Consider the following 27,334-nt stretch of genomic DNA (forward strand, 5'->3'; position numbering starts at 1 on the left):
TGTCAGATAGAGTATTCTTGGTTGATAGCTTTTTTCTTTCCACGTTTTGAGTATATCATCCTATTGCTTTCTGGCCTGCAATGTTTTTGCTTAGAAATCGGTTGTTAGTATTACGATGGTTCTACTGTATCTGACATATCACTAGTCTTGCTGCTATCAAAATTCTCTCCTTGTCTCTGATTTTGACAATTTGAGTATAATGTATCTCAGTGTGAATTTCTTTTGTTCATCCTAGTTAGAATGTATTGGCCTTCTAGAATCTGTGTCAGTTTTTCACTCAGATGTAGGAAGTTTTTGCCATTATTTCTTCAAATAAGCTTTCTCTCTCTCTTTTCCAACAATGTGTATATGGATCCCCTTGTTGATGTCCTGTAAGTCCCTTGTATTTTCTTTATTCTTTTAAATATTTTTTTTCCTTTTGTTCTTCTGAGTAATAGCAAATGACCTACCTTTGAGCAAAAATTTTATGTGACTTATTGTATTCTTCAACTTGACAGATTTCAGTTGTTTTTAAGAAATATATTCTGTTTCTTGATATTCTCATTTGTTCATGCATCATTTCCTTGAGTTTGTGGAACATCTGTGTCACTTTTTTTTTTTTTTTGGCCTCACTGTGAGGCATGTGAGATCTTAGTTCCCAGACCAGGGATCAAACCAGTGACCTTGCATTGGAAGCACAACATCTTAACTACTGGACCACTAGGAAAGTCCCTGCATCACTTTCTGATAAAAACTTTGTTTAGATAAATGATATTACTCCATTCCTTTAGGATCAGTTTCTGGGATTTATTTTGTACATTGTTTGAGCCATTTTTCCTGCTTCTTTGTATGTTTCATGACTTTATGTTTAGATTCATTAACTTGAAAAAATAGCTACCTCTTCCAGATTTTATGGACCAGCTTTATATAGAGCAAAAACACTTAGCAAGCATCTTGGCTGGAGATTCTGGGGCCTTCTGAAACCTGTTTTTTTTTTTTTTTTGGTGGCCGCAACTACTGTGGGCTTGTGTGTAGAATTTCATGACTAGGAAAGCTTGCCAAGCTCATTCTCAGGAGCTAGTCCTCTCTTGCCCTCTTTGTTATCTGTTTGCACACTGAAAGCTCTGTGGTTCAACAGAAGCAAGCTCTTCCACCCTCCCTTTCTCAGTGGCATCCAAAATCTGTAGGCTCCCCTTCAATGCCCTGAATCAGGTTAGACAGTTACCAGTCCTTTGAGTTGCCTTCCAAAAAAACCAGGACACTGGATGAAACTCCACTCCTCTCCCCCCATTAGTGGATGAGCCTCAAGTAGTGCACCTTCTTTAGACTGTGTCAGGCCATGCTGGTCACAGCAAATCACTTCTCTCACCCTCTATTCTCAGTGATTCCAGACATCCAGACTATGCCAGTTCTGTCAGCACTTCAAGTGAGGCAGGACAGAAGCCGCTTCTTCAAGCAGCCCACTGCAGCACTGAATGCATGCTTCATCCATCTCTTTCCTGGGTTAATCACAACCTGGGGCATTCTTTTGCCTCATCATTGAGGTTTAGGGGCAGGAGGTGTTGATGCAGGTGAAGTGATATTGCACTTCTTATCAGTTTTATTGTATCTGTTTTCAGCTTCGTAGTGGCCTATGGTATTGTGACTTCTTAAAAGTTTCTTAAAGTCTCATAAAGAAATTTTAATCCACATATCATTGCTAAACCAGTGTTTCTATGGGGAAAGGAAGGCTGGGATTTCCTCTTACACCATCATTCTGATGTCACTCCTTACTGTATTTTGATTCAAGTAATCTTTAATCACATCTATTTATGTGAATATTGTATCTCTCTATCGTGAATTAAAAAAAAAAGTTGATTTATTTATTTGACTGCGTCAGGCCTTAGTTGTGGCACGCAGAATCTTCACTGTGTCATGTGAAATCTCACTGAAGCACAAGGGCTGCCCCAGGGCCTTTGGAATCTTAGCTCCCCAACCAGGGATCGAACCTGGATTCCTTGCATTACAAAGCAGATTCTTAACCACTGGACCACAAGGGAAGTCCCAGAATTTTCTTTGATTGTTTGATTGCACCAATTTTATTTTATAGATCTCCTACCAAAAAAGAAAACTTTTCTTCTAGTATAATTTCGTCATTGGAAATATAATAAACGATGTAAATGATGAAAAATTTAAATTTATCAAAGTTTAATATTCTGTTGGGTAAACAGAAGACTAGCCCAGAGGTCTACATAATGCAGCCTTGCTTAAATTAATTAATTTTTATGGTTATTGGAAATGAAGGTCATTTATTTCTTAAGCAAGGAAATTTTTTTAACATTGGAATGACACATCAAGAAATTCCATTTACCAATTAACCTTTTCTGGTTTCACTTATCTGGGATTTATGTTTGATATAAAAATTATATTTTATATTTACTTTGGACAAAAAAATCCAGTTCATAATAATTGTTCACTCATATTAGTTTTTCTTTTGCTACAGCATGGATTCTTCCTGCTTTTACACATTTGCTTTTTCACGTACATGAAGTCTACAATCTCTCTCTCTTTGGCTTCCTCATTGCTGATTCTACACATGACTCTTTCAACTATTCATTATATAAAAAACATTTTGAGGTCCCTAACTGTTCTCATTTTCCTATGTCACGTGTTTATGATACTCAGCACTGATAATGTTAGTAATTAAATGATACAAAAATGGTCTTTTCGGTGTTCTCATCATTCACCCTTCAAATTAACAGATGCCTTAGGTAAAAAAACATAAGAAAAGGCAGTGAATATGAATTGAATTTATTTTAAATTTTTTGGCTGTGCCATATGGTGTGTGAGATCTTAGTTCCCTGACAAAGGATCCCACGTGCACCCCCTGAAGTGGAAGCATGGAGTCTTAACCACTGGACAGCCAGGAAGGTCCCTGGATTGATTAAAAAAAATTATTTAAACACCATTTGCAGCAACATGGATGGGCTTAGAGATTATCATACTAAATAAAGTCAGTCAGAACGACAAAGACAAATATCACATGATATCAGTTGTATGTGGAATCTGAAATGTGACACAAATGAGTATATCTGTGAAAAACACAGACTCACAGACATAAAGAATAGACTTGTAGTTTCCAGCAGTGGGGGAGGGAAGGATTGGAGGTTTAGATTAGCAGAGGTAAACTATTATAAATATAATGGATAAACAACAGGGTACTACTGTCTTGAACAGGGAACTATATTAAATATCTTGTGATAAACCATAATGGAAAAAAAAATAGAAAAACATATATATATGTATAACTGATACACTTTTCTGTACAGTAGAAATTAGCAATGTAAATAAACTATACATCAATACAATTTAAAGATAAATAAATAGATAAACCTTCTTTAAATAGGTTATCATGGTCTTTCAGATTAAGGTAAAAGTGATGTGTCAATTTTTGCATTTTGAATATTTTGCTGTTAAGGGATTTGTACAAGAAATATTGATTTAAAGTTTCTAACAGTTTACGTGTTGTTTCAGAGATAAAGTGTTTCACTCGCATGTTTTGGTGATGTGTTTAAATGTTTGTTATTCTTCAGGGTTGCCCTGTGATCCCACTTTCATCCTGGGCTGTGCTCCCTGCAATGTGATCTGCTCCATTATTTTTCAGAACCGTTTTGATTATAAAGATCAGAGTTTTCTAAATCTAATGAAAACAGTAAATGAAAATATCAAGATTTTGGGCTCTCCATGGATGCAGGTGAGTCCAGTGGCTTTTCTTCTGGAGGAATCATTTATTCTCTTTTCCCCGTGAGGTCCAGATCTCTATACACCAAGCTGTGGGGTGAAAGTGTGAAGAGCACAACCCTGCCCAGAGCTTAGCATCACGGAGTGCTCATCTGGGGCTGCTGGCTGAGCCCTTTAATGTTAGACAGGAAAAAACATACCCACAATTCAGTCCTGTTGACACTGTTCAGTGGTTTTTCTACCAATTTTCAAAGCCCAGTTACTATAAACTACTTTGGTAACATCCCCAAAGCATGCCCACACCAGTAGAAGGACTTCTAGGCCCTTATGGAAAGGCTTCCATTACTCACAAGTCTTGTCATTCAGTCTCCACCTAGTTACTACTTCACCATCTTAGTTGGCAGAAATACCTGCATTTAGGAAGGAGGAGAATATCTCCTTTGAGTGAAAGAGTGCTGCCAGGAAACACTGACTAGGTTAGGACTGTTTGATGCTTCAGTTGGCATTCTAACTGACAAGGTAATTGCTTTGGGGATGACAAAAAAAATGGGATTTTTTTTTTTTAAATTTTGGTGTAAGAAACACAAGCCAACATTACAGGTGTATCCTATACTGAGCTGACATGTTCTGCCTTCTGCCTAAAAGACAGTGGTGTGACCTTACAGTGGTCACTTAAGTGCTCTGGTGCTTAGTTACTTTAGCCCTAAAATGTTGAGTTTCATGGTGTCTTTAGGACCATTTCTGGAGAAGGAAATGGCAACCCACTCCAGTCCGCTTGCCTGGAAAATCCCATGGATGGAGGAGCCTGGTGGGCTCCATGGGGTCACAAAGAGTCGGACACGACTGAACGACTTCACTTTCACTTTCTTCACTTAGGAGCCTTTCAGTCCTATTAATAAAATACTTATTTTATGTTTGGGTCTATGAGACATAGGTAGAAACATCAGGGACCAGCTCTGTGCTCTGTATCAGGCTGTGCAAACTCTCTTAACCTCTGTTGTTATCTACAAAATGTGAGTCATTGTCCTTTGTGCAAACCCTTATTTCATGGTTGTAGAGAAGAACTGATGTAAAAACCAGGGAGAATTGATGTAAAGATGTTTTCTTACTGGAAACATGATATGTAGGTATAGAAATGATTATTATTTTTGATTTCTGACCAGAATTTTCTCCTTGAAATACTTCTATCAGCATAGAAAATTATGTTATTTGTATACTAAAAATACTCTTCAACATTTAGAGACCATATTTATTTTAATATTTATACTACAGTTTCCAACCAGGACTTGGCATGTAAGTTTTAGCTATTTATTTAATAAAACATAGTTTTCTCTTCTAGGTCCTCAATATTTTCCCTGTGCTCCTTGATTTTTTCCCATGGAGTTATAAAAAATTTTCTACAAATATTGCTTATGTAAAAAATTATGTTTTGGAGAAAACAAGGGAACACCAAGCATCCCTGGATATTAACAATCCTCGAGACTTTATTGATTGCTTCCTGATCAAGATGGAGCAGGTAATAGGTTAAAGACAGCTGAATTATTTGATTACTTGTGCATTTTATAGATCATTGAATCTTCTGTATTTACCAGGGATGTTTCAGTGGTCTGGCAAGCAATGCTGACGAGCATTTTTAGTACTTGTATGCATGAATCTATGCTAACCATTAAGAAGATGTAATATTTAGTCATTAAATAAGTGAAATACCTTGATTTTGCTCTTTGGGTGCTAATTATCTACCCAAGGAAAAACAGAATGATGTCATAGGTGAATTGGACACTGATAACAACTAGTTAAAAGTAACAAAATATCATGGTATAATATGATGATGAACATGATCATAGCACACAGTGTAAAGGGAATAAAGAAGAATAACTAGATCTAACTGGGCTTCCTGCTTGGCTGGTAGTTGCAAATAGATCAACATATTTGCATCGAAGGACAAGGGGGGGAATATGAGATGGATGGATGATGTATGTATGATGCTGTTTTCATAGGCATGTGATGGCAAAGAGTAGGTGTGTGGACAGAAGAAGCCTTAATTGAGTGTAAAGTAAATGGATTAGCAAAGATATGGAGTTGTATGATTGTGAGCATGAACCCTGCACCATGTGTTGGAAAGACCATTTTTCCCACGTGAATTATCTTGGCAACCTTGTCAGAAATCAACTGACTCATAATTTGAGCATTTGTGCAATCTGGCATCTGTTTCAGTAATCTAAATGCCAGTTTCTACATCAGTGGCATATCATCTGGACATCTTAATTACTAGTTTTGTAATTAGTTTTGAGGTTGAGTAGTGTGAGACCTCTAATTTTTGTCACTTCATAAGATTGTTGTGGTTTTTCTGTGCCACTTAAATTTAGGATACATTTGTCAGTTTATGCAAAGAAATCAGTGGTGATTTTTATAGAGATTGTGTGAAATCTTTAGGCCAATTTATAGAATAATGTTATTTGAAAAGTTAAGGTGAAATTCACATCAATTCAGTTCAGTCACTTAGGCATGTCTGATTCTTTGTGTCCCCATGGACTGTAGCACGCCAGGCTTCCCTGTCCATCACCTACTCCCAGAGCCTACTCAAACTCATGTCCATTGAGTCAGTGATGCCATTCAACCATCTCATCCTCTGTGATCCCCTTCTCCCGCCTTCAATTTTTCCCAGCATCAGGCTCTTTTCCAATGAGTCAGTTTTTCAAATCACGTGGCCAAAGTATTGGAGCTTCAGCTTTAGCATCAGTCCTTCCAATGAATATTCAGGACTGATTTCCTTTAGGATGTACTGGTTGGATCTCTTTGCAGTCCAAGGGACTCTCAAGAGTCTTCTCCAACACACAGTTCAAATGCATCAATTCTTTAGCACTCAATTTTCTTTATGGTCCAACTCTCACATCTGTTCATGACTCCTGGAAAAACCATAGCTTTGACTAGATGGACATTTGCTGGCAAAGGAATGTCTCTGCTTTTTAATATGCTGTCTAGGTGGGTCATAGCTTTTCTTCCAAGGAGCAAGCGTCTTTTAATTTCATGGCTGTAGTCACCATCTACTGTGATTTTGGAACCCAAGAAAATGAAGTTTCTCACTGTTTCCATTGTTTCCCCATCTATTTGCCAGGAAGTGATGGGACCGGATGCCATGATCTTCGTTTTTTGAGTGTTGAGTTTTAAGCCAACTTTTTCACTCCCCTCTTTCACTTTCATCATGAGATTCTTTAGTTCCTCTTCTTTTCTGCCATAAGGATGGTGTCATCTGTGTATATGAAGTTATTGGTATTTCTGCTGGCAGTCTTGATTCCAGCTTGTGCTTCATCCAGCCTGGCATTACATGTGATGTACTCTGCATATAAGTTAAATAAGCAGGGTGACAATATACAGCATTGACGTACTCCTTTCCCAATTTGGAACCAGTCTGTTGTTCTGTGTCTGGTTCTAACTGTTGCTTCTTGACCTGTATACTGATTTCTCAGGAGGCAGGTCAGGTGGTCTGGTATTCCCACCTCTTGAAGAATTTTCCACCAACTGTGTGATCCACACAGTCAAAGGATTTGGTATAGTCAATAAGGCAGAAGTATAGGTTTTTCTGGAACCCTCTTGCTTTTTTGTGATCCAACGGATATTGAGTATTTGCTCTCTAGTTCCTCTGCCTTTTCTAAATCCACTTGAACATCTGGAAGATCTTGCTTCAGGTACTGTTGAAGCCTAGCTTGGAGAATTTTGATCATTACTTTGCTAATGTGTAAGATGAGTGCAAATGTGTGGTAGTTTGAACATTCTTTGGCATTGCCTTTCTTTGGGATTGGAATGAAAACTGACTTTTCTAGTCCTGTGGCCACTGCTGAGTTTCCCAAATTTGCTGGCACATTGAGTGCAACACTGTAAGAGCATCATCTTTTAAAACATGAAATAGATCAGCTGGAATTCCATCACCTCTGCTAGCTTTGTTCGTAGTGATGCTTCCTAAGGCTTGCCTCACTTTGGACTCCATGATGTCTGGCTCGAGGTGAGTGATCACACCATCATGGTTGTCTGGGTCATTAAGATCTTTTCTGTATAATTCTTCTGTGTATTCTTGCCACCCTTTCTTAGTATCTTCTGCATGCCATACAATTAAGAGTGTACATTTTGGTCATATTTAATGCATTCACAATGTTGTGTGATCACCAGTTCTTGTTTCAAAACTTTATCATCACTGTACAGAAGTATATAATGTCTATTAAATGATTGCTGTTCATTCTCTCCACCCCATCATGTGTCAACTTAATCTGCGTTATGTCTCTATGATTTGCCTTTTATGGATTCATTGTATAAAAGGACTCATAAATCACCCCTTCTGTTTCTGGCTTCTTTTCACTCCAAAAATAAAGTTTTGGAGTATTTTCTAAGTTGTAATATATATGAGCACTTTGTTTTTTTTTCATTTATGGCTGAATAATATTCAATTGTATGTGTGTACTATAATTTTTTATGCATCCACATAATGGTCAACATTTGTGTTGTTTTTGTTTGGGTGTTCTGAAAGATACTGCTACTAATATTTGTGCACAAATTTCTTCATGGGCACATTTACCTTTTTGTTTGATATTTTCCTTGGAGTGGAATTGAGAAGACATATGATATTAGTAATTTTATGTCTAACATTTGAGCAATAGCCAGACTTTCCAACAGTGGCTGCAGCATTTCTATTCCCGCCAGCAATGTATAGAGTTCCTATTTTCCCACATAATTGCCAGTACTTGCTTTCTAATTTCTAACACTATTAAAGCTTGCTTAGGTAATGTGAAATTGTATCTGGTTGTGACTATATTTTGTGTTTCCTTAATGAACAGTGACATTGAATATCTTTTCTTGTTTGGAGAAATATTATCTAAGTCCTTTGCCTTTTTAAAACTGGGTTCCTTGTCATTGTTGTTGAGCTGTTTTTCCAACATATTGGTTGTCATTTCACATCCTTCATTATGCTTTTGATACATTAACATTTTAATTTTATTGAAATATGATATATATTAGACAGATACATATGTACACACATATGTATATTTGTTACTTTGGTGTCAAATTTAAGGATCAGTTGCCATTTCTGAGTTTCTAAAGCTATACTACAATGTTTTCTTTTAAGTGTTTTATAGATTTAACTCTTGTAAAATATTTTGGCTTTTTTTTAGAATTTATTTTTAATTGGAGGATAATTGCTTTACAATATTGTGCTAGTTTCTGCCATACATAAACATAAATCAGCCATAGACATATATATGTCTCCGCCCTCTTGAAAGTCCCACCTCCTACCCCATCCCACCCCTCCAGATTGTCAGAAAGCACTGGCCAGTGTGTTAATTTGATGCATGTACATATTATAGAGTGATTACCACACTAAGGGAAGTTGCTAGGTCGTATCCGACTCTTTGCGACCCATGGACTGTAGCCCACCACATTCCTCCATCCATGGGATTTTCCAGGCAAGAACACTGGATTGGGTTGCCATTTCCTTCTCCAGGGGATCTTCCCAACCCAGGAATCGAACCTGGGTCTCCCGCATTGTAGGCAGATGCTTTACCGTCTGAGCCATCAGGGTTACCACACTAGCATTGGGTTAAGTCCTCTATCTACTCACATAATTACTATTTCCTCTTTTTATGGTGAGGACATTTAACACTTTATTCTGTTAGTAACTTTCAAGTGTATAATACAGTATTATTAGCTATAATCACCATAATGTACATTAGATCACCTCAAACATATTCATTTCACACCTGGAGATTTTTATCCTTTGACCAATTATCTCTCTATTTCTCCTGGTACTCCCACTCCAACTCCTGATAGTTGCTATTCTGCTCTCTTTTTCTGTGAGTTTCTTTGAGTTAGACATTAAATATATGATGTGTGTGTATCATATTTAAATTTTTCATCTATTTTGAGTTAAATTTTTTATATGGCGTGAGACAGGGTCCATTCAACGTCACTGTTCATTAAGGAAACAAACACAAACACAGGGTCATGTCCTGTGTTTTTCCTGCACCTCATTATTCCTGCACCATTTCACTGTCAGTGTAACTATCTCATAGTAACAAAATAATTCTAATTCTTCCCTTCCATCCCTTAATAGCATGCTGTCATTCCTTCCACCTGTATATAAGCATATATATATTTATATATGATGTTTTCATAAGCATTACTCCATCGAATACATTGTTGTTATTTTGAACTTTTAGCTGTTAAATCAGTTATGAATAAGGAAAAGAAAACTTTTTTATGTTTATGCATTCTTTTCTTTGTAATTCTTTATTTCTTTATGTAGATGTGATTTTGATTGATATGATTTTCGTTCTCTCAAAAGAATTTCTTTTAACACGTCTAGCAAGATAGTCATGCTGGTAACAGATTACTTCTTTGTTTTTTTGATCTGAGCAGTTCTTCCTTTCTTTTTCTGTGGAAACATCATTTTGCAGGGTACACAGTCTTGGTTTGTGGTTTCTTTTTCTCAATGCTTCAAATATTTCACTCCACTCTCTTCTTACTTATAAGGTATGTGAGGTAAAGTCAGAATACTTCTCATCCTTTTTCCTCTTAAGCAAGGCACTTTTTACTTTTGGCTTTTTAAGAATTTTAAACTTACCTTTGGCTTTTTGTAGTTTGAAAATATATGTCTAGAGTAGGATTTGTTTTTGTTTTTTGGCAATATTTTAATCAGTGTTCTTTGAGTTTCTTAGATCTGTAGTTTGGTGTATGATACTAATTTGGGGGAAATTCTGATTCATTATTGTCTCAAATATTTTTTCTACTTCTTTTCCTCTTACTTTTCCTTCTGGCTTTCCCAATATGAGTATGTTACACATTTTGAACTTGTTTCATAGCCCTTAGGTTTGCTTTTTCCTTTTTCTGTCTCTCTTTTTAAAGTCTCTTTCTCTGTGTCTTAGAGGTTTCTACGGTGGTATCCTCAAGTTCATAGATTATTTCTTCACTGTGTCTAGTGTAATACTAAGCCTGTCTCCTACTATTATTATAGAACTGTTCATTTATCCTTTCAATTATTTCAATGTTTGCTTCATTTATTTTGTGGCTCTGTTGTTTGGTGCACATAGGTGATGCTGTTATTGTTGTTGCTTAGTAGCTACATCCTGTCCAACTCTTTTGTGACCCTATGGGCTGTAGCCCGTTATGCTTCTTTGTTCATGGGATGTCCCAAGTGAGAATACTGGAGTGGGTTGCCATTTTCTTCTACATGGGATCTTCCCAACCCAGGGATTGAACTTGCAGGCAGGTTCTTTACTGCTGAGCCACTGGAGAAGCACACATATAGATGTGTAATTTATAGCATCTTGAAGAATTCACCTTTGTTGATCCAGTAAACAAACACTCCATTCTCATTTGTTCCATTTAATTTCTTTTTGATTAAAATCTAACTTTTTTCTAACATTCCTGCTGTATTTGGTGACTCACTGCTTGCAAAATCTTTTTTTCTCTTTTTCATTCAACATATTTGTATCTTTCAGTCTTAAGTGGGTTTCTTATAGACAATATGCAGTTTTTAATTGAAAAGAATTGACATAAAATATGTTATAGATGTACAACATAGTGATTCAATAAATGTATATATTGCAAGATGATTAGCATAATAAATGTAGTTACCATTCATTCACACATGGTTATAGGTTTTCTTTCTTGTAATGAGAACTTTTAGGATTTATTTTCTTAGAAACTTTCAGAGATACAATACAGTATAAACTATAGTCATCATGCTGTGTAGTAGTTACCCATGATTTGTTTATTTTATAACTGGAATTTTGTACCTTTTGAGTTCTTTTATTCATCTTGACCACTCCCCATCTCTGGCAGCCAATGTGTTCTCTGTATTTATGAGATCAGATTTTTAAAATATTTCACATGTAAGTTTGATCATATGGTAGTTATCTTTGTATCTGATATGTTTCATTTACTGTGATAACTTCAAGGGCCATCCTTCATGATATCACAAGTGTTAGGATTTTCTTCCTTTGCATGCCTGAATTATATTCTGTACATGTATGGATATATTATGGATATATAATAGCTTATATATATATATATATATATATACAGTTTAAAATTTTGTTCTTTAAATATATGTCTTAAATTGTGAGTTTTAGTCAAAGTGACTAATCACTTTAATTAATTTTGAAGGATTAGCTTAATATTAATGGTTTTATTTCTGTTCTGCTGTTTTTTGCTTTAATGCATTTTATGATTGCTGTTTCTCAATTTTTCCATCATAGTCATATTTTTTGTTTGATCACTTTTGCAGGCACTTTTTTAATGCCCTCTTCAAATTTTTTGTGTTATTTTTCAATTGATTTCTTAGTACTTATAATGGGGATTACTGTTAACATCCTAAATGTATAGCAGTCCAGTATAAATTGCTTCCACAGTAGCTTCAAATTGCATATGTTAACTCTGCTCCCAACCAATGTCATCTCCCTTTATTTTGTTGATGTTATAAATTTCACCTTTATATCTTTTCTACCTAGAACAGCTATTTCTAATGATTTTTATTCAATTTTCTATTAAATAATATAGAAGAGTTTTTATACTAGGATACAATAATATTAGCTTTAGTATTTACTTACCTTATTATTTTTAACAAAAATATTTATTTGTCATTCTGGGTTTGAATTATCATGTAATACATTTTTATTTTAAACTGAAAGGTGATTCCCTTTAGCATTTCTTGTAGACCCCGTCTTTTAAAAAAGAACCCCTTAAGTTTTATTTTGGAGATGTCTTCTATCACCTATTTTGTGGACAGATAGTTGTGCCAGATATAGAGTTTTTGGTTGACATTTTTACACTGAGGGCTTAATATCTTTCCATTGATTTATGGTTCCCACAGTTTCTGGAGAAAAATGATACATTATGCTATTGTGGGTCCTTTGTACATGATGAGTCACTTCTCCCTTGATGCTTCAAACATTCTCTAGTTTTGGGTTTTGATACGTCTTGCTCTGGGTCTTTTTGGCTTCAATATTCTTGGAGTTTGTTTAGCTTCTTTTATTCATACATTCATGTATTTCACCAAATTTTGGAAGTTTTCAGCCATTCTTTTTTTCAAATATTTATCTTTTATTTCTTCTCTCTTTCCTGGGGCTCCCATTAAGTGGATGTTGGTATACTTGTTTGAGTTCCAGTTGTGTCTCAGGCTCTGTTCATTTTTCTCTCTTCCTTTTTCTTCCTGATATTCACAGGAAATTTCTGTTCTGGCTTCATATTTGATGCTTTATTTTTGGGCTTCCTCCAGTCTGCTGTTGAAAAATTCTGGTAATTTTTTGTTGTTGTTGTTAATTTCAGGTATTGTACTTTTCAGCTCTAAAGTTTCTCTTTGGTTCCTTTGTATAATACTTTTCTTATTATTCCCCACTTGTTTATATATTTTCCTGATTTGCTTTAGTTCTTGTATGTGGTATTCTTCAGCTCTTTGAGCTGGTTTAAGACATGAATTTTAAAGTTTTTATTGAGTAAATCCAATATGTCTGGGGTTCATCAGGAATGATTTGTGTCAATTTGTTTTTTACCTGTTAATGGGTCATGTTTACCTGCTTTTGGTATGCTTACTAATTTTTAAAAAATCAAATCATTCCTAGGAAAAACACAATCATCAGTCAGAATATACATTTGAAAACCTGACAATCGCTGTATCTGATTTGTTTGGAGCTGGGACAGAGACAACGAGCACCACGCTGAGATATGGACTCCTCCTCCTGCTGAAGCACCCAGAGGTCACAGGTATGATAACATGGTGGGCAGGGTGATTTCAGGAAAGATATTGGAAAGAGACTAGGAGTGCTTTCCACCTTGTTTCTCTTATGGTGGTCATTTAGTCTCTAAGTCGTGTCCAACTCTTGAGACCCCATGGACTATAGCCTGCTGGGCTCCTCTGTCCATGGGATTTCCCAGACTAGAATACTGGAGTGGTTTGCCACTTCCTTCTCCAGGGGATCTTCCTGACCCAGGGATCAAGCCCAGTCTCCTGCATTGCAGGCAATCCCTTGGATTGCAGGCAGATTCTTTCGAGCCACCAGGGAAGCCCTTAAATCTCTGTTTGAGCACCTTAATGTTTTTCAGATGTAGTGACAGGAAAGTAATGGGACATTTTTACATAATATAGCAGGATGACAGCAGTGAAGACACTGAAAGGTAGAGAAATCAACACAGCAGCATCTGGATTTCATGGGAGGTCATGTGTAGCAGGCATACCCAGCATGAGTTGGCTTGCAGTTGTATAATGGCCTTCTTATGGAAAGATCACTCTGGAGTTTCCTTATTCTGAAAATGCAGTGTTCTAAAGCCAGGGCACAGAAAATGGAAATTCTGCTTATTGAAACGTAAATGGAAATCCTGGAAATTTTGTGAGATTGCCTTATGAAATTTTCAGTGTTATGAGTGCTTAAAAAAGTTATATTGACAAGGAATTGGTTTAAGATGTGCATATAAAGGAATTTTATTTGTAAGGAAGTTTATTTCCAGGAAAATATTTCTTACCAAAATAATAATTTGGTAGTGGTGGGGGTTGGGGTCAATAATTTTATCCTTTGCAAATAACTTTTTGTTAGAAATTAACCTTTAAAGAGTTAACAGTTGTGAACAGCAGTTTAGAAATACATATGATCTTCTGTTGTGTTAGGATTTCAGTAAAATGACCATAGCCTGTTAACAGGCCAGAGTTAGCTTTTTGAAACTGGAGAGGCAGCTAACACATCTTCAACAAATTTTTGAAACACAGAGTATATTGAGAGGTGACAGTGAAGTCAGACAGAGAATGAAGTTATGGCCTACATGTCAGAAGAGAAAGTTGTATAATGAGAGTCATTTGTGTCCTTACCATCCTGTAAGTTTCAGTATTTAGAAGTACCAAAAATCAAAGAGGAGAGAGGGAGAAATAGGCTGATAAATGTAGCTGTCCCAGTCACGACCCTTTCAGTTCAGTTCAGTTCAGTTGCTCAGTCGTGTCTGACTTTTTGCGACCCCATGAACTGCAGCACGCCAGGCCTCCCTATCCATCACCAACTCCTGGAGTCTATCCAAACCCATGTCCATTGAGTCGGTGATGCCATCCAACCATCTCATCCTCTGTCGTCCCCTTCTCCTCTTGCTCTCAATCTTTCCCAGCATCACGGTCTTTTCAAAAGTCAGCTCTTTGCATCAGGTGGCCAAAGTATTGGAGTTTCAGCTTTAGCATCAGTCCTTCCAATGAACATCCAGGACTGATCTCCTTTAGGATGGACTGGTTGGATCTCCTTACAGTCCAAGGACTCTCAAGAGTCTTCTCCAACACAACAGTTCAAAGACATCAATTCTTCAGTGCTCAGCTTTCTTCATAGTCCAACTCTCACATCGATACATGACCACAGGAAAAACCGTAGCCTTGTCTAGACAGACCTTTGTTGACAAAGTAATGTCTCTGCTTTTTAATATGCTGTCTAGGTTGGTTATAATGTTCCTTCCAAGGAGCAAGCATCTTTTATTTCATGGCTGCAGTCCCCATCTGCAGTGATTTTGGAGCCCAGAAAAATAAAGTCAGCCACTGTTTCCGCTGTTTCCCCATCTATTTGCCAGGAAGTGATGGGACCAGATGCCATCTTAGTTTCCTGGATGTTGAGCTTTAAGCCAACTTTTTCACTCTCCTCTTTCACTTTCATCAAGAGGCTCCTTAGTTCTTCACTTTCTGCCATAAGGGTGGTATCATCTGCATATCTGAGGTTATTGATATTTCTCCCAGCAATTTTGATTCCAACTTGTGCTTCTTCCAGCCCAGTGTTTCTCATGATGTACTCTGCAGAGAAGTTAAATAAGCAGGGTGACAATATACAGTGTTGACATACTCCTTTTCCTATTTGGAACCAGTCTGTTGTTCCATGTCCAGTTCTAACTGTTGCTTCCTGACCTACATACAGGTTTCTCAAGAGGCAGGTCAGGTGGTCTGGTATTCCCATCTCTCACAGAATTTTCCACAGTTTATTGTGATCCACACAGTCAAAGGCTTTGGCATAGTCAATAAAGCAGAAATAAATGTATTTCTGGAACTCTCTTGCTTTTTCCATGATCCAGCAGATGTTGGCAATTTGATCTCTGGTTCCTCTGCCTTTTCTAAAACCAGCTTGAAAATCAGGAAGTTCACAGTTCACGTATTGCTGAAGCCTGGCTTGGAGAATTTTGAGCATTACTTTAGTAGCGTGTGAGATGAGTGCAATTGTGTGGTAGTTTGAGCATTCTTTGGCATTGCCTTTCTTTGGGATTGGAATGAAAACTGACTTTTCCAGTCCTGTGACCACTGCTGAGTTTTCCAAATTTGCTGGCATATTGAGTGCAGCACTTTCACAGCATCATTTTTCAAGATTTGAGATAGCATGACCCTGTGACAGCTCCTTTTATCAGGTCATTCTTTCCCCAGTAGGATGAGAGAAGCTTTTTGCCTAGAGAAACTGAAACTAAGGGGCTTTACACTTAGGATACTGGGCAGAGACAGGGGCAAAGAGTGAGGTCACAACTTGGAGGAAAGGTTAGGGAAAAATCCTCTTCTTGAATTCAGGGACTTTTACCTCCTTTCTCCATCCTGCTTTCTGAATTTGAGCAGCCAGAGAAAAACTCCCGAGAGTGAGCACTGTGGAGAAAAGACCTCCAAATTTTACCATGCAGATAGAAAATTCTCTCGACATGTCTAGCAGAGTGAATGAAATAAAAATTTCCACCCATGACACAGGTCATGAAATTTCAGAACACCAGAATAAAAGAGAAAATCAAAAAAACTTTCAGAGAGATGCAGCATGTCATAGATAAAGGATTAGAGTTCACTAAGGCATCAGAATTCAAGTCAACTATCAGACTTTCATATTCAAATACCTGAAGTCATGTCAGAGGAAGTCATGGGCTTCAGGAATCTTGAGAACTCTTGAAGCAGAAAAAGTGTCAGGGCTGTTGCTAGATAGCAGGCCTGGTAAATGTCCACTTCTAAGTGGATCAGGTGGATAAAGCAGGTATGAAGGGAGATGCCAAGAACAAAAGACAAAAGGTGATGGATTGTTTGTGGCTTCCGAATAGTAGGGAGATTATTATTAGGAGTTTGAAACATCTACCTCAGTATTTGGAAAGAATCCTAAATCAGGGTACAGAGTTTTATGAACTGAATTAAAGAAACATAGTAAGGTCCAAGAAAGTACCAAAAGGAAGCATAATCATAGTTTTCTTAAGAGTGAGCATTGTTTATTTAGTCAGAATGATGTTAAAATGAATGTTTTAAGAGCTAAAAATTATGGTGTAAATATATTGAAAGTGGAGTAAGGGGATTTGTGTGTGTGTTTTGTATGAGGTGACTGTAGAGATGTAAATTCTCAACCCTCATACCAGGAAATCAGATATTGTTTAAAAATCTGTACGTAAAAAATAGAAGCAGAGTCATTGATTAGAAATAGGACAAAAATTTCAGAAGAAACCACTAGAATGTTGAAAGTGACAGCATTTGGCAATTGGAGGAAGAGAGCAGCACTGCATATTGCACACATATAATACCCAAATGCACGCAAACACATATAACTTACCTTTTCAGTCCACATATTATTTTGATATAACATTAATAGATTCTTGTTTTTTTCCCTCCAACGACTTTAGTTTCTTGACCTTGTGTTGTGTTTTTATTTTCAAACATTTTATCATTTCTGCTTCTATTATTGTGTATGCTAACATATAAGTCTGTTTAGCTATATCTTAAGTCTAGCTTGTCAGAGACTTACATGTATTTGTATTATGACAATTCTCTCTCCATGTCGAGGTGCATTTCTGAGCATATAACTTAACTGTATAATGCTGTTGGGATGCCTTCATGAAGCATCATATATCCCTGAATTGCTGTGCACATGTGGTGTGCATTTTTTTCTTCTTCAGTCTTGCTTATCTCTTATCAGCTAAGATCCAGGAAGAGATTGACCGCGTGATTGGCAGACACCGGAGCCCCTGCATGCAGGACAGGACCCGCATGCCCTACATGGATGCTGTGGTGCATGAGATCCAGAGATACATTGACCTGGCTCCCACGAGTGTACCTCATGCTGTGAACTGTGACGTAAAATTCAGAAACTACCTCATCCCCAAGGTAACATTGGTTTCTCTTATATTGACCTCGGTGGTACTGAAGTTCCCATTTTAGAGAGTTTGTGTGCCATCCTCTATGAAAGCAAGACAAAAGAAGTATAAGTAATCATTTGTGTGCAGGCTTGATGAATTGTGTGTTTTTTTCCAGTTTAGTCTGTAAGCTTTATAACAGATTTGACAGCTAGCAGTGCAAGACTTCCAAATTTTCTGTTTCTTTTATTTGGTTTGATGAAAGTTAACTGTTTACATTTCCAATGAATCCTTTTTTTCCCCTTAGGTGCTTATTGTTGTTTTAAAATGCCTTTTCCACTTTGCTATCTGGATTGAAAATATAACTGATTTTATCATTTTAATAACTTTATATGAAGCAATCTTGCCAAATTTAAAATCAGTGTTTAAAATTTCCCTCTAGATTAACTGCAGTTTCTCTATACATTGTCATGCTGTCTGGGCTAATAACTTTCTTTTAGCCTTGGTTTCATTTCTTATCTCAGTAGAATGGCAGTTAACATTTTACTATTGATAATGATTTTTATGTACATTTTGCTACATACTTTTTAAAGAATCAGAGTAGAAAATATGTTCTCATTTTTAATGCTATTTTTAGCTGTGTACATGTATATATATTTTTTCAAATCAATATCTGTACTTATTGGTATGGTTGTATACATTGACCTCACTTTTCCCACTGAATATACCTATTATAAACATATATATATATATATATGCAGTTGGATTTCTTTTGCTATATTCTGTTCAAGACTTTACTGATTATGGTATAAGAGATTTTTGGTTTACAACTTTTCTTCCTCAACATTTTTTCATTGGATTTCTGTTTTAAAAATCATGCTGGCATGATATAATTAGGTGAGAAATGTTTCATAGTGTGGGTATATATTTATTGTTTTCCTCACTTCTACCTTTGGCCACTTAGTTGTGTCTTTGAAATGCTTAGTTAGTTTTGGTTAAATACCAATTTTTACAAGTGAAAAAATGCAGAGTTCAGATGTTATTTATTTTCTTCCAGAAAGGGTCTATCCCTCTCCTCCTTGGCAGATGGAATGATGTAACCTCTCCCATTTTGAGTATTTTGAGTAAAATTTGGACACTGACAGAGACTAATATTAACTTTAGGTGTCAGCTTTCCTCTTTGAGGTACTCCAAACTTTGGAATATTGAGACAGATTTTTGTCTTAGCAGATTTCTCATGCTCTCTAACACAGAATATCTGTATATGTTCAGACTTTCTAGTTTGTGTGCTGAAAACTTCTCTTATCTACTTGAAGCCAAGACATAGTATTATTAAAATTATAAAATGATATAACTAAAATTTATATTTTATTGAGGAAAGAAAGCAATGAGATTCTTAAGGTACAAGTACTAGTGCCAATCCTTGGAGAAGACAGAATTGATGATTTTACTAGATTGTGAGACTTGTCTCAGTGATTGCAGTTTTGATACAAGGGTTAGAACTTCAAGTCTACTACTTTTTTTAACCAAAGGACATACTGAGAGAAGACTTTTCTTTTGTGACGTTGGGGTCTAAGGTAATAATTGATCAAGCTTGTTTCTCTTCTTATTTCTAAGTATGTGGGAAACACTGTACTAGAATGGAGTGGCCCATCTCTCACATCCACTGTATTAGGAAATGACCATTATATTGTCATACGTCTATTACCAAATACTGGGGATGACCATCCCCTTCTGCATAGTCCTCCCAGTGTAGAAACATAAATAGTGAGTTTCATTCTTGTTTAGTCACTAAGTCACATCCAGTTCTTTGTGACCCCATGGCCTGCAGCACAGCAAGCTCTGCCATCCCTCACTCCTTCCGGTTTCCTTAACTTCATGCCCATTAAGTTGGTGATGCTGTCTAACCATCTCATCCTCTGCTGCCCTCTTTTGCTTCTGCCTTCAATCTTTCCCAGCATCAAGGTCTTTTCCAATAAGATTATTAGGAGGCTGATTCTGTTACACCTTTTTACGAATCATGTAAGTGATTAGTTTTATCCAAGGCTGGAGCCACTGGGCTAACTGGGAGAATGCTCTAAGACAGGAGTGTTACAGTATTTATGTAATACTTCAAAGTGTAAGTATTTCAGAATTTGAAGCTTTGAAGTGTTTGATGCCTTTTGTATCCTTTTGTACACTTCTGCTGTTGTAGCATGGAAGCAGTCAAGGACATATTAAACAAACAACAATGGCTATATCCCTGTCTTTTTGGAAGCAGAAATTTAGATTGTATATAATTCCCATGTGTCACAAAGTGTCTTCCTTGATTATTTTGCATTTTTTTTGTTTACATGTAAATTTTTTTTAATTTTTATTTTTACTTTATTTTACTTTACAATACTGCATTGGTTTTGCCATACATTGACATGAATCCACCACGGGTGTACATGCGATCCCAAACAGGAACCCCCCTCCCACCTCCCTCACCACAACATCCCTCTGGGTCATCCCCGTGCACCAGCCCCAAGCATGCTGTATCCTGCATCGGACATAGACTGGTGATTTGATTCTTACATGATAGTATACATGTTTCAATGCCATTCTCCCAAATCATCCCACCCTCTCCCTCTCCTTCTGAGTCCAAAAGTCCGCTATACACATCTGTGTCTTTTTTGCTGTCTTGCATACAGGGTTGTCATTACCATCTTTCTAAATTCCATATATATGTGTTAGTATTTTGCATTTAAAATACTTAGGTCATTGTTTGTACTAAGACCATATTTGCACATAGGTTGATATTTGTTAGTATGTAAGACTGTCTAAAAGAACATTTTGCAATGCTGTAAGATTGATGTGTGGGATTGTTTTGTTTGTTTGTTTATCTAAAGAAGGTTTCCCAGTACAGAGTCTGAAAGATTTACCCTTATAAACTTCATAATTTTAGTGCTTACATTTAGATGATGGTTCATGCAGGTAATTTTTACTTATGACAAAGAGTAATGATTATGCTTCTTTTATTTCTCTATGAAATATGCATTTGTTTGAGCAGAGCAGCATTTGCTGAAAGTATTGCCTTTTGTACCTTTTTTGTTATCTTAAATGTTTTATTTATTTCTTATATAAACACAAACAAGGGAAAAATAAAGAGTTGTATACCTTTTATGATAACCTTAGGGGATGGAAGATTTCCCCAAGTTTGCATTAATTATTTTTTAAGCATAGAACATTAAAAACATGTTCATATGTATATTATACATGAATTTGTATATTTACCTGCTTTTGCAGTGTTGAGAGATAATCAATAAACAATCTGTAATAGGAATAGAAAAGAGTTTTATCTGAGCCAAACTGAGGATTATAGCCCAAAAGACAACCTCTCAGGTAACTCTGAGGAACTGCTCTGGAGAGGTATGGTTTATCCACACAGTTGTATACCTTGTCAGAGCAAAGAACACAAGGAAGCCAGAGATACATTCTTATAAGGTTTCAAGAAAACATTATCAACATATGCACAGCGAGTTGGTATGGCCTTGGCACCTGAGAAAGGAGTCTTCTTGTTGCAAGAGTTTCAACATTGGTGTCCCAGAAAGGAGGGATTTAATCTTTATTTTTAATATGGACATTCTTTATTTCTGTTTGATTCACATTTTCTTAATAATTAGTGTGTATGTTTGATAGGCCACAAACAGGATGTTCTAGTTAGCATAAAATTTAAGTTAAATTCAAGTTTATAAGCTAGAACGACTTCTCCATACCTCAGTATGTAAAAATTTCTTCCACAATATTCATTTATCAATCTATCCATCTACTTTTCTACACTTCTCTATTTCAGTATGTGTAGCTCAAAATAGCAATTTTTGTATACAGAACAATAATAGCAATTATACTGAAGAGTTATCATTGATAGAATAATATTATCTAGTGTACAGCCTATATTAAAAATTTCCTAATTTTTCTGGAATAAACTTTATGGCTTTTTTTCTTTGAAAATCAGTGTCCAGCCTGGAAACAAGATTATAATTTGAATATCTTTTCCTTGGTCTCCCTGTTCTCTCCTGTTACTAGTTTTGTTTGCCCTCTTTGTTTTCTTTTAGTACATTTTAACTCTGTGAAGGGAGAAGGCGATGGCACACCACTCCAGTACTCTTGCCTGGAAAATCCCATGGACGGAGGAGCCTGGCAGGCTGCAGTCCATGGGGTTGCTAAGAGTCGGGCACGACTGAGCGACTTCACTTTCACTTTTCACTTTCATGCATTGGAGAAGGAAATGGCAACCCACTCCAGTGTTCTTGCCTGGAGAATCCCAGGGATGGTGGAGCCTGGTGGGCTGCCGTCTATGGGGTCACACAGAGTTGGACACGACTGAAGCGACTTAGCAGCAGCAGCAGCAGCAACTCTGTGAAGAGTACAATTTAGTAGTCCTGTGAAATATACCTCAGGCTGGTTTTGTGTGATTGTTTTCTGGACATAGATTCCAGTTACGATTTCAACTATATGGGTGCTTTGTGTTTCCCACTGAAATTCACTGGGGAGGTGAAGGTACATATATGAGTTATCCCATTATTGATTATGCAGTGTTGGTCACATGAGTGACCACCCAAGTGGTATCTGCCAGATTACTCCATGACACAGGTCCTTTTTTCACATTTAATTGATAAAAGATTACCTGGTACTTTATAGATTTGTATCTTTCTTCTCAATCATTTACTCAACAGTTTTCGTGTTAATAGATAAAACTTGCTTAAACTAATGATCATAAGCTGAATTGCTGTGAAATGATTTTGTGAATTTTACAGTCCTTTCTGTGTTTCAAATCTAGGATTAATCTATGATGAAGTCTGCCCTATATTTTAAAATAAAGACAAGCAATCTGCATGTCAATGGTAACCAATAATATTTGTTACTGTACTTACATTGTTAGTATAGAAGGGGTTATTTTGTATTAGATCAAATGCCTGTTTGCAAAAACCATACAAACAGATAATTTGAGATATTTCAAGCACAATAGAGACTTCCATATTAAACCATAATCCACATATGAGATGAGTAAAAATTGAAATGATAAAGCAGCTGGTGGGGGCAGATACCATGTCCTATTGTGGTGATTAGCAGAATGGATTCATAAGTTCTAGGACCCATGTACTGAGTATTTCAGATGCTGCCAGTGTTCATTTTGGCAGCATCACCACCACTAGTCTTAAACTTATCCTTATTACTTGTTCTGTCTGACTCAAAATGCCACTGACCTTCTTCGAACCAAAATTAATCATCTATTGATCCTAAGATTGGACTAAGTGATTTTCAGCAGTTCTAGCTCTGTGACTTCTTCATAGTTTAGTTTATCTTCATCTGTTCTTTCCAGGGCACAGATATATTAACATCACTGACTTCTGTGCTATATGATGACAAAGAATTCCCCAACCCAGAGGTATTTGACCCTGGCCACTTCCTGGATGAGAATGGCAACTTTAGGAAGAGTGACTATTTCATGGCTTTCTCAGCAGGTAACATACATTTATTTTTTTCATTGCTTCAAGTGGACAAGTTTCCCTTGTGGCTCAGTGGGTAAATAATCCACCTACAATGAGAGAGACCAGGGTTCAATCCCTGGTTTGGGAAGATCCCCTGGAGAAGGGAAGGACTACCTACTCCAGTATTCTGGCCTAGAGAATTCCATGGACAGCACATGGGTTGCGAAGAGTCAGACACTACTGAGTGACTTTCACTTTCAGTGGACAAGGTGCCTTTGGGCATCCTTTGGAACTTCCATAGTGCACACTCTGGGCTTGGTCGAAATGCTCTTTTTCCATAATGAGACACTTTCCCTCCCTATGAGACATCCTCATTTTTGGAGTGGATTATTGGAGCTTTGGAGAGGTGACCCAGTTCTTTCTAATTCAGAAATAAAATTTAAGCTACATTCTGAAAATACAAGAGAAGTGCATCTTAGACAAAAGTAACTCTGTGTTATAAAGCTTTAAAACTTCAAGGTCGATGTAGATTTGATATACTTCCAGCAGAGAATAGAGGTTGTGTAGAATGGAAAGAAAGGCATTGGACCATCACCAGAAACAAAATACAACCAATATATGAGTATTTCTGGAAAAAAAAATTGATGGAACCTTGAAAATGTCAAAATGGAGTTATAATACACTTAATGAAGTATGCGGTATAGTGCTGATAACTCAATAAATATCTGCTGAGAGAAGGATACCTGTTAAGATTAGATGTTAGATGGATAGCATGAGTGTCTACCCTTTGTCCATCTGTCTATCTAACCATTTGCCTTCCATCCATCCATTCAAACATTCAACAAAAAGTTACTGCATAGTCTGTTTCTGGCAGCCAGAAACACAGTGTTCAAGGAGTATATACTCTCTATGTTTGTTATTTTCAGGAAAACGGGTTTGTGTGGGAGAGGGCCTGGCCCGCATGGAGCTGTTTTTATTCCTGACCACAATTTTACAGAAATTTACCTTGAAATCTCTGGTTGACCCAAAGGACATCGACACCACCCCAGCTGTTACTGGAATAGCTAATGTGCCACCTCCTTACCAGGTCTGCTTCATTCCTGTATGAAGAATGCTAGATTATACAGCTTTCTCAGTGGTATTGTCTTTAACTCCCTTTCATGGGGAGCATTGTTCACCAGTGTCATGTTAATCTTTCCTGAGAACACATCTCTGACCTCTTCTCATTCCCTGTGCAATTTCACTACAGAAATATATCTGCTATTCTCCCTATCCTGTAACATTTGTATTGCCCATCACATATGCTGATACATATCTAATATTAAGTAGCAGTGTGTACTTAGTTCCATGTACTCAGTACAAAGTAATGCACGATGATTAGTGTGTGCCAATGAGACCTATTTCTCCAGTACATGTTTCTAATAAAAAAGCAGAATCTGATGAGCCACTTCTCAGTCTTTCCTTCTTTTGTGCATATTGCAAGTAAGAAAGGAAAAAAAGGCAAAGATGTCATGCTGGGCGTTATAGTGATATACACAGAGGAGGACAGAGGGAATGAGAGCAGAAAATCTCCCTTGAATGCTTGTAATGTACTTATTTGAGATTTGGTTTAAAAAGTGAGAGAAATTGTTTTCAAGAGCAACTTCATCCTGTAAGGAATATTGAGATCAGTGATAGTGAACAATTAAAAGTCAGACACAGAAAACTACAATTAAAAATCAGAACAGAAATCAATGAGATTGTGTATAAGAAATCACCTATAGCCAATCTCTCTCCAAAACGAGAGAGAACATAAATTTCACCAGTTGTAATTAAAAGAGGGACCATCTCTTTGATGCCATGGGTTTTGAAAGCATAATGGAGTATTATGAACAGCAGAAATAGAGAATGCTAAAATTTGTATGTAACCAAAAAGACCCTGAAGAGCCAAAGCAATCCTGAGAAAGAAGAACAAAGCCAGAGGCATTATACTTTCTGATCTCAAACTATACAATGAAGCTATTGGACTGGCAAAAAATGTTGTGAAAATATTTATACTACCCAAAGCAATCTATGTATTTAATGTAATCCCTATCAAAATACCCTTGAAATTTTCCACAGCACTGTAACAATTTTAAGCTTCATGTAGAACGACAAAAGACCATGAATTGCCAAAGCACTCTTGAGAAAAAAGAATGAAGCTCCCAGATTTCAAACTATACTACAAGGCTACAGTAATCAAAATAGCATGGTATGGCATAAGCACAGACAGAGCAATGGAAAAGAACAGAGAGCTCAGAAATAAACTCAGGCACATGTGGTCAATTAACCTATGACAAAGGAGGCAAGTATATACAATAGTGAAAAGACAGTATCTTCCATAAGTGGTACTGGGAAAACGTGACACTACATGTAAATAATGAAATTAGAACATTTACTTACACCATACACAAAAGAAACTTTAAAATTGATGAGAGACCTAAATGTAAGACCAGAAACAATGAAACTCAAAGAAGAAAACATAGAACACTCTTTGACATAAATTATAGCAATATTCTTTTTTTGGATTGGTCTCATAAGGCAAAAGAAATAAAAGCAAAAATAAACAAATGAACTTAATTAAACATAAAAACTTCATACAACAAAAGATGTCATCAGCAAAAAGACAACCTTCAGAGTTAGAGAAAATATTTACAAATAATATGACCAATAGGGGTTAATATCCAAAATACATAAACAACTCATACAACTCAATATCAAACAAGCAACTCTTTTAAAATGGTAGAAGATATGAATAGACTTTTTAAAGAAATGTCTTTCTGCAATACTGATGGCTACCAGGCACATGAAAAGATGTTCAACATTGCTAATCATCAGTTCCGTTCAGTTTAGTGCAGTCACTCAGTCATGTCCGACTCTTTGTGACCTCATGAATCACAGCATGCCAGGCCTCCCTGTCCATCACCAACTCCCGGAGTCTACCCAAACCCATGTCCATTGAGTCAGTGATGCCATCCAGCCTTCTCATCCTCTGTTGTCCCCTTCTCCTCTTGCCCCCAATCCCTCCCAGCATCAGGGTCTTTTCCAATAAGTCAACTCTTTGCATGAGGTGGCCAACGTATTGGAGTTTCAGCTTTGGCATCAGTCCTTCCAATGAACACCCAGGACTGATCTCTTTTAGGATGGACTGGTTGGATCTCCTTGCAGTCCAAGGGACTCTCAAGAGTCTTCTCCAACACCACTGTTCAAAAGCATCAATTCTTCGGCACTCAGCTTTCTTCACAGTCCAACTCTCACATCCATACAAGACTACTGGAAAAACCATAACCTTGACTAGATGGACCTTTGTTGGCAAAGTAATGTCTCTGCTTTTGAATATGCTGTGTAGGCTGGTTCTAACTTTCCTTCCAAGGAGTGCCTTTTAATTTCATGGCTGCAATCACTATCTGCAGTTATTTTGGAGCCCCCCCTCCAAATAGTCTGACACTGTTTCCCCTGTTTCCCCATCTATTTGCCATGAAGTGATGGGACCAGATGCTATGATCTTCGTTTTCTGAATGTTGAGCTTTAAGCCAACGTTTTCACTCTCCTCCTCCACTTTCATCAAGAGGCTTTTTAGTTCCTCTTCACTTTCTTCCATAAGGATGGTGTCATCTGCATATCTGAGGTTATTGATATTTCTCCCAGCAATCTTGATTCCAGCTTGTGCTTCTTCCAGCCCAGCGTTTCTCATGATGTACTCTGCATAGAAGTTAAATAAGCAGGGTGACAATATACAATCTTGAGGTACTCCTTTTCCCATTTGGAACCAGTCTTTTGTTCCATGTCCAGTTCTAACTGTTTCTTCCTGACCTGCTAATCATCAGAAAAATGCAAATCAGAATGACAATGAGAAATCACCTCACACCTGTCAAAATGGCTATCATCAAAAAGACTACAAAGAACAAGTGTTGGAGAGGGGAAGAGAAAAGAGAACTCTTGTACACTATTGGTGGGAACACAAAGTGGTGCAGGCACTATGGAAAACAGTAAGGAGTGTGCTTAAAAACTAATAATAGAACTACCATACGATCCAGCAATTCCACCCCTGGGTATATAGCCAAGGAAAATGAAAACAGTAATTC

The 27,334-nt window shown here is 36.9% G+C and overlaps 1 protein-coding gene across 2 annotated transcripts in view; it reads left to right on the forward strand.

The window, feature by feature from the left end:
- Positions 1 to 24,678, forward strand: part of LOC138427949 (cytochrome P450 2C19-like) — a 31,875-nt gene extending 7,197 nt beyond the window's left edge. For both annotated transcript variants that reach the window (XM_069568074.1, XM_069568076.2), the window contains exons 4-9: positions 3,552 to 3,712; positions 5,039 to 5,215; positions 13,308 to 13,449; positions 17,622 to 17,809; positions 23,123 to 23,264; positions 24,158 to 24,678. In XM_069568074.1, coding sequence (XP_069424175.1) covers positions 3,552 to 3,712; positions 5,039 to 5,215; positions 13,308 to 13,449; positions 17,622 to 17,809; positions 23,123 to 23,264; positions 24,158 to 24,339 — 992 coding nt within the window. In that variant the 3' untranslated portion in view covers positions 24,340 to 24,678. The remainder of the gene's footprint in view (positions 1 to 3,551; positions 3,713 to 5,038; positions 5,216 to 13,307; positions 13,450 to 17,621; positions 17,810 to 23,122; positions 23,265 to 24,157) is intronic.
- The last annotated feature ends 2,656 nt before the right edge of the window (positions 24,679 to 27,334 follow it).

The sequence above is a fragment of the Ovis canadensis genome, chromosome 22 (assembly GCF_042477335.2).
Source record: "Ovis canadensis isolate MfBH-ARS-UI-01 breed Bighorn chromosome 22, ARS-UI_OviCan_v2, whole genome shotgun sequence".
NCBI classification, from domain to species: Eukaryota; Metazoa; Chordata; class Mammalia; order Artiodactyla; family Bovidae; genus Ovis; species Ovis canadensis.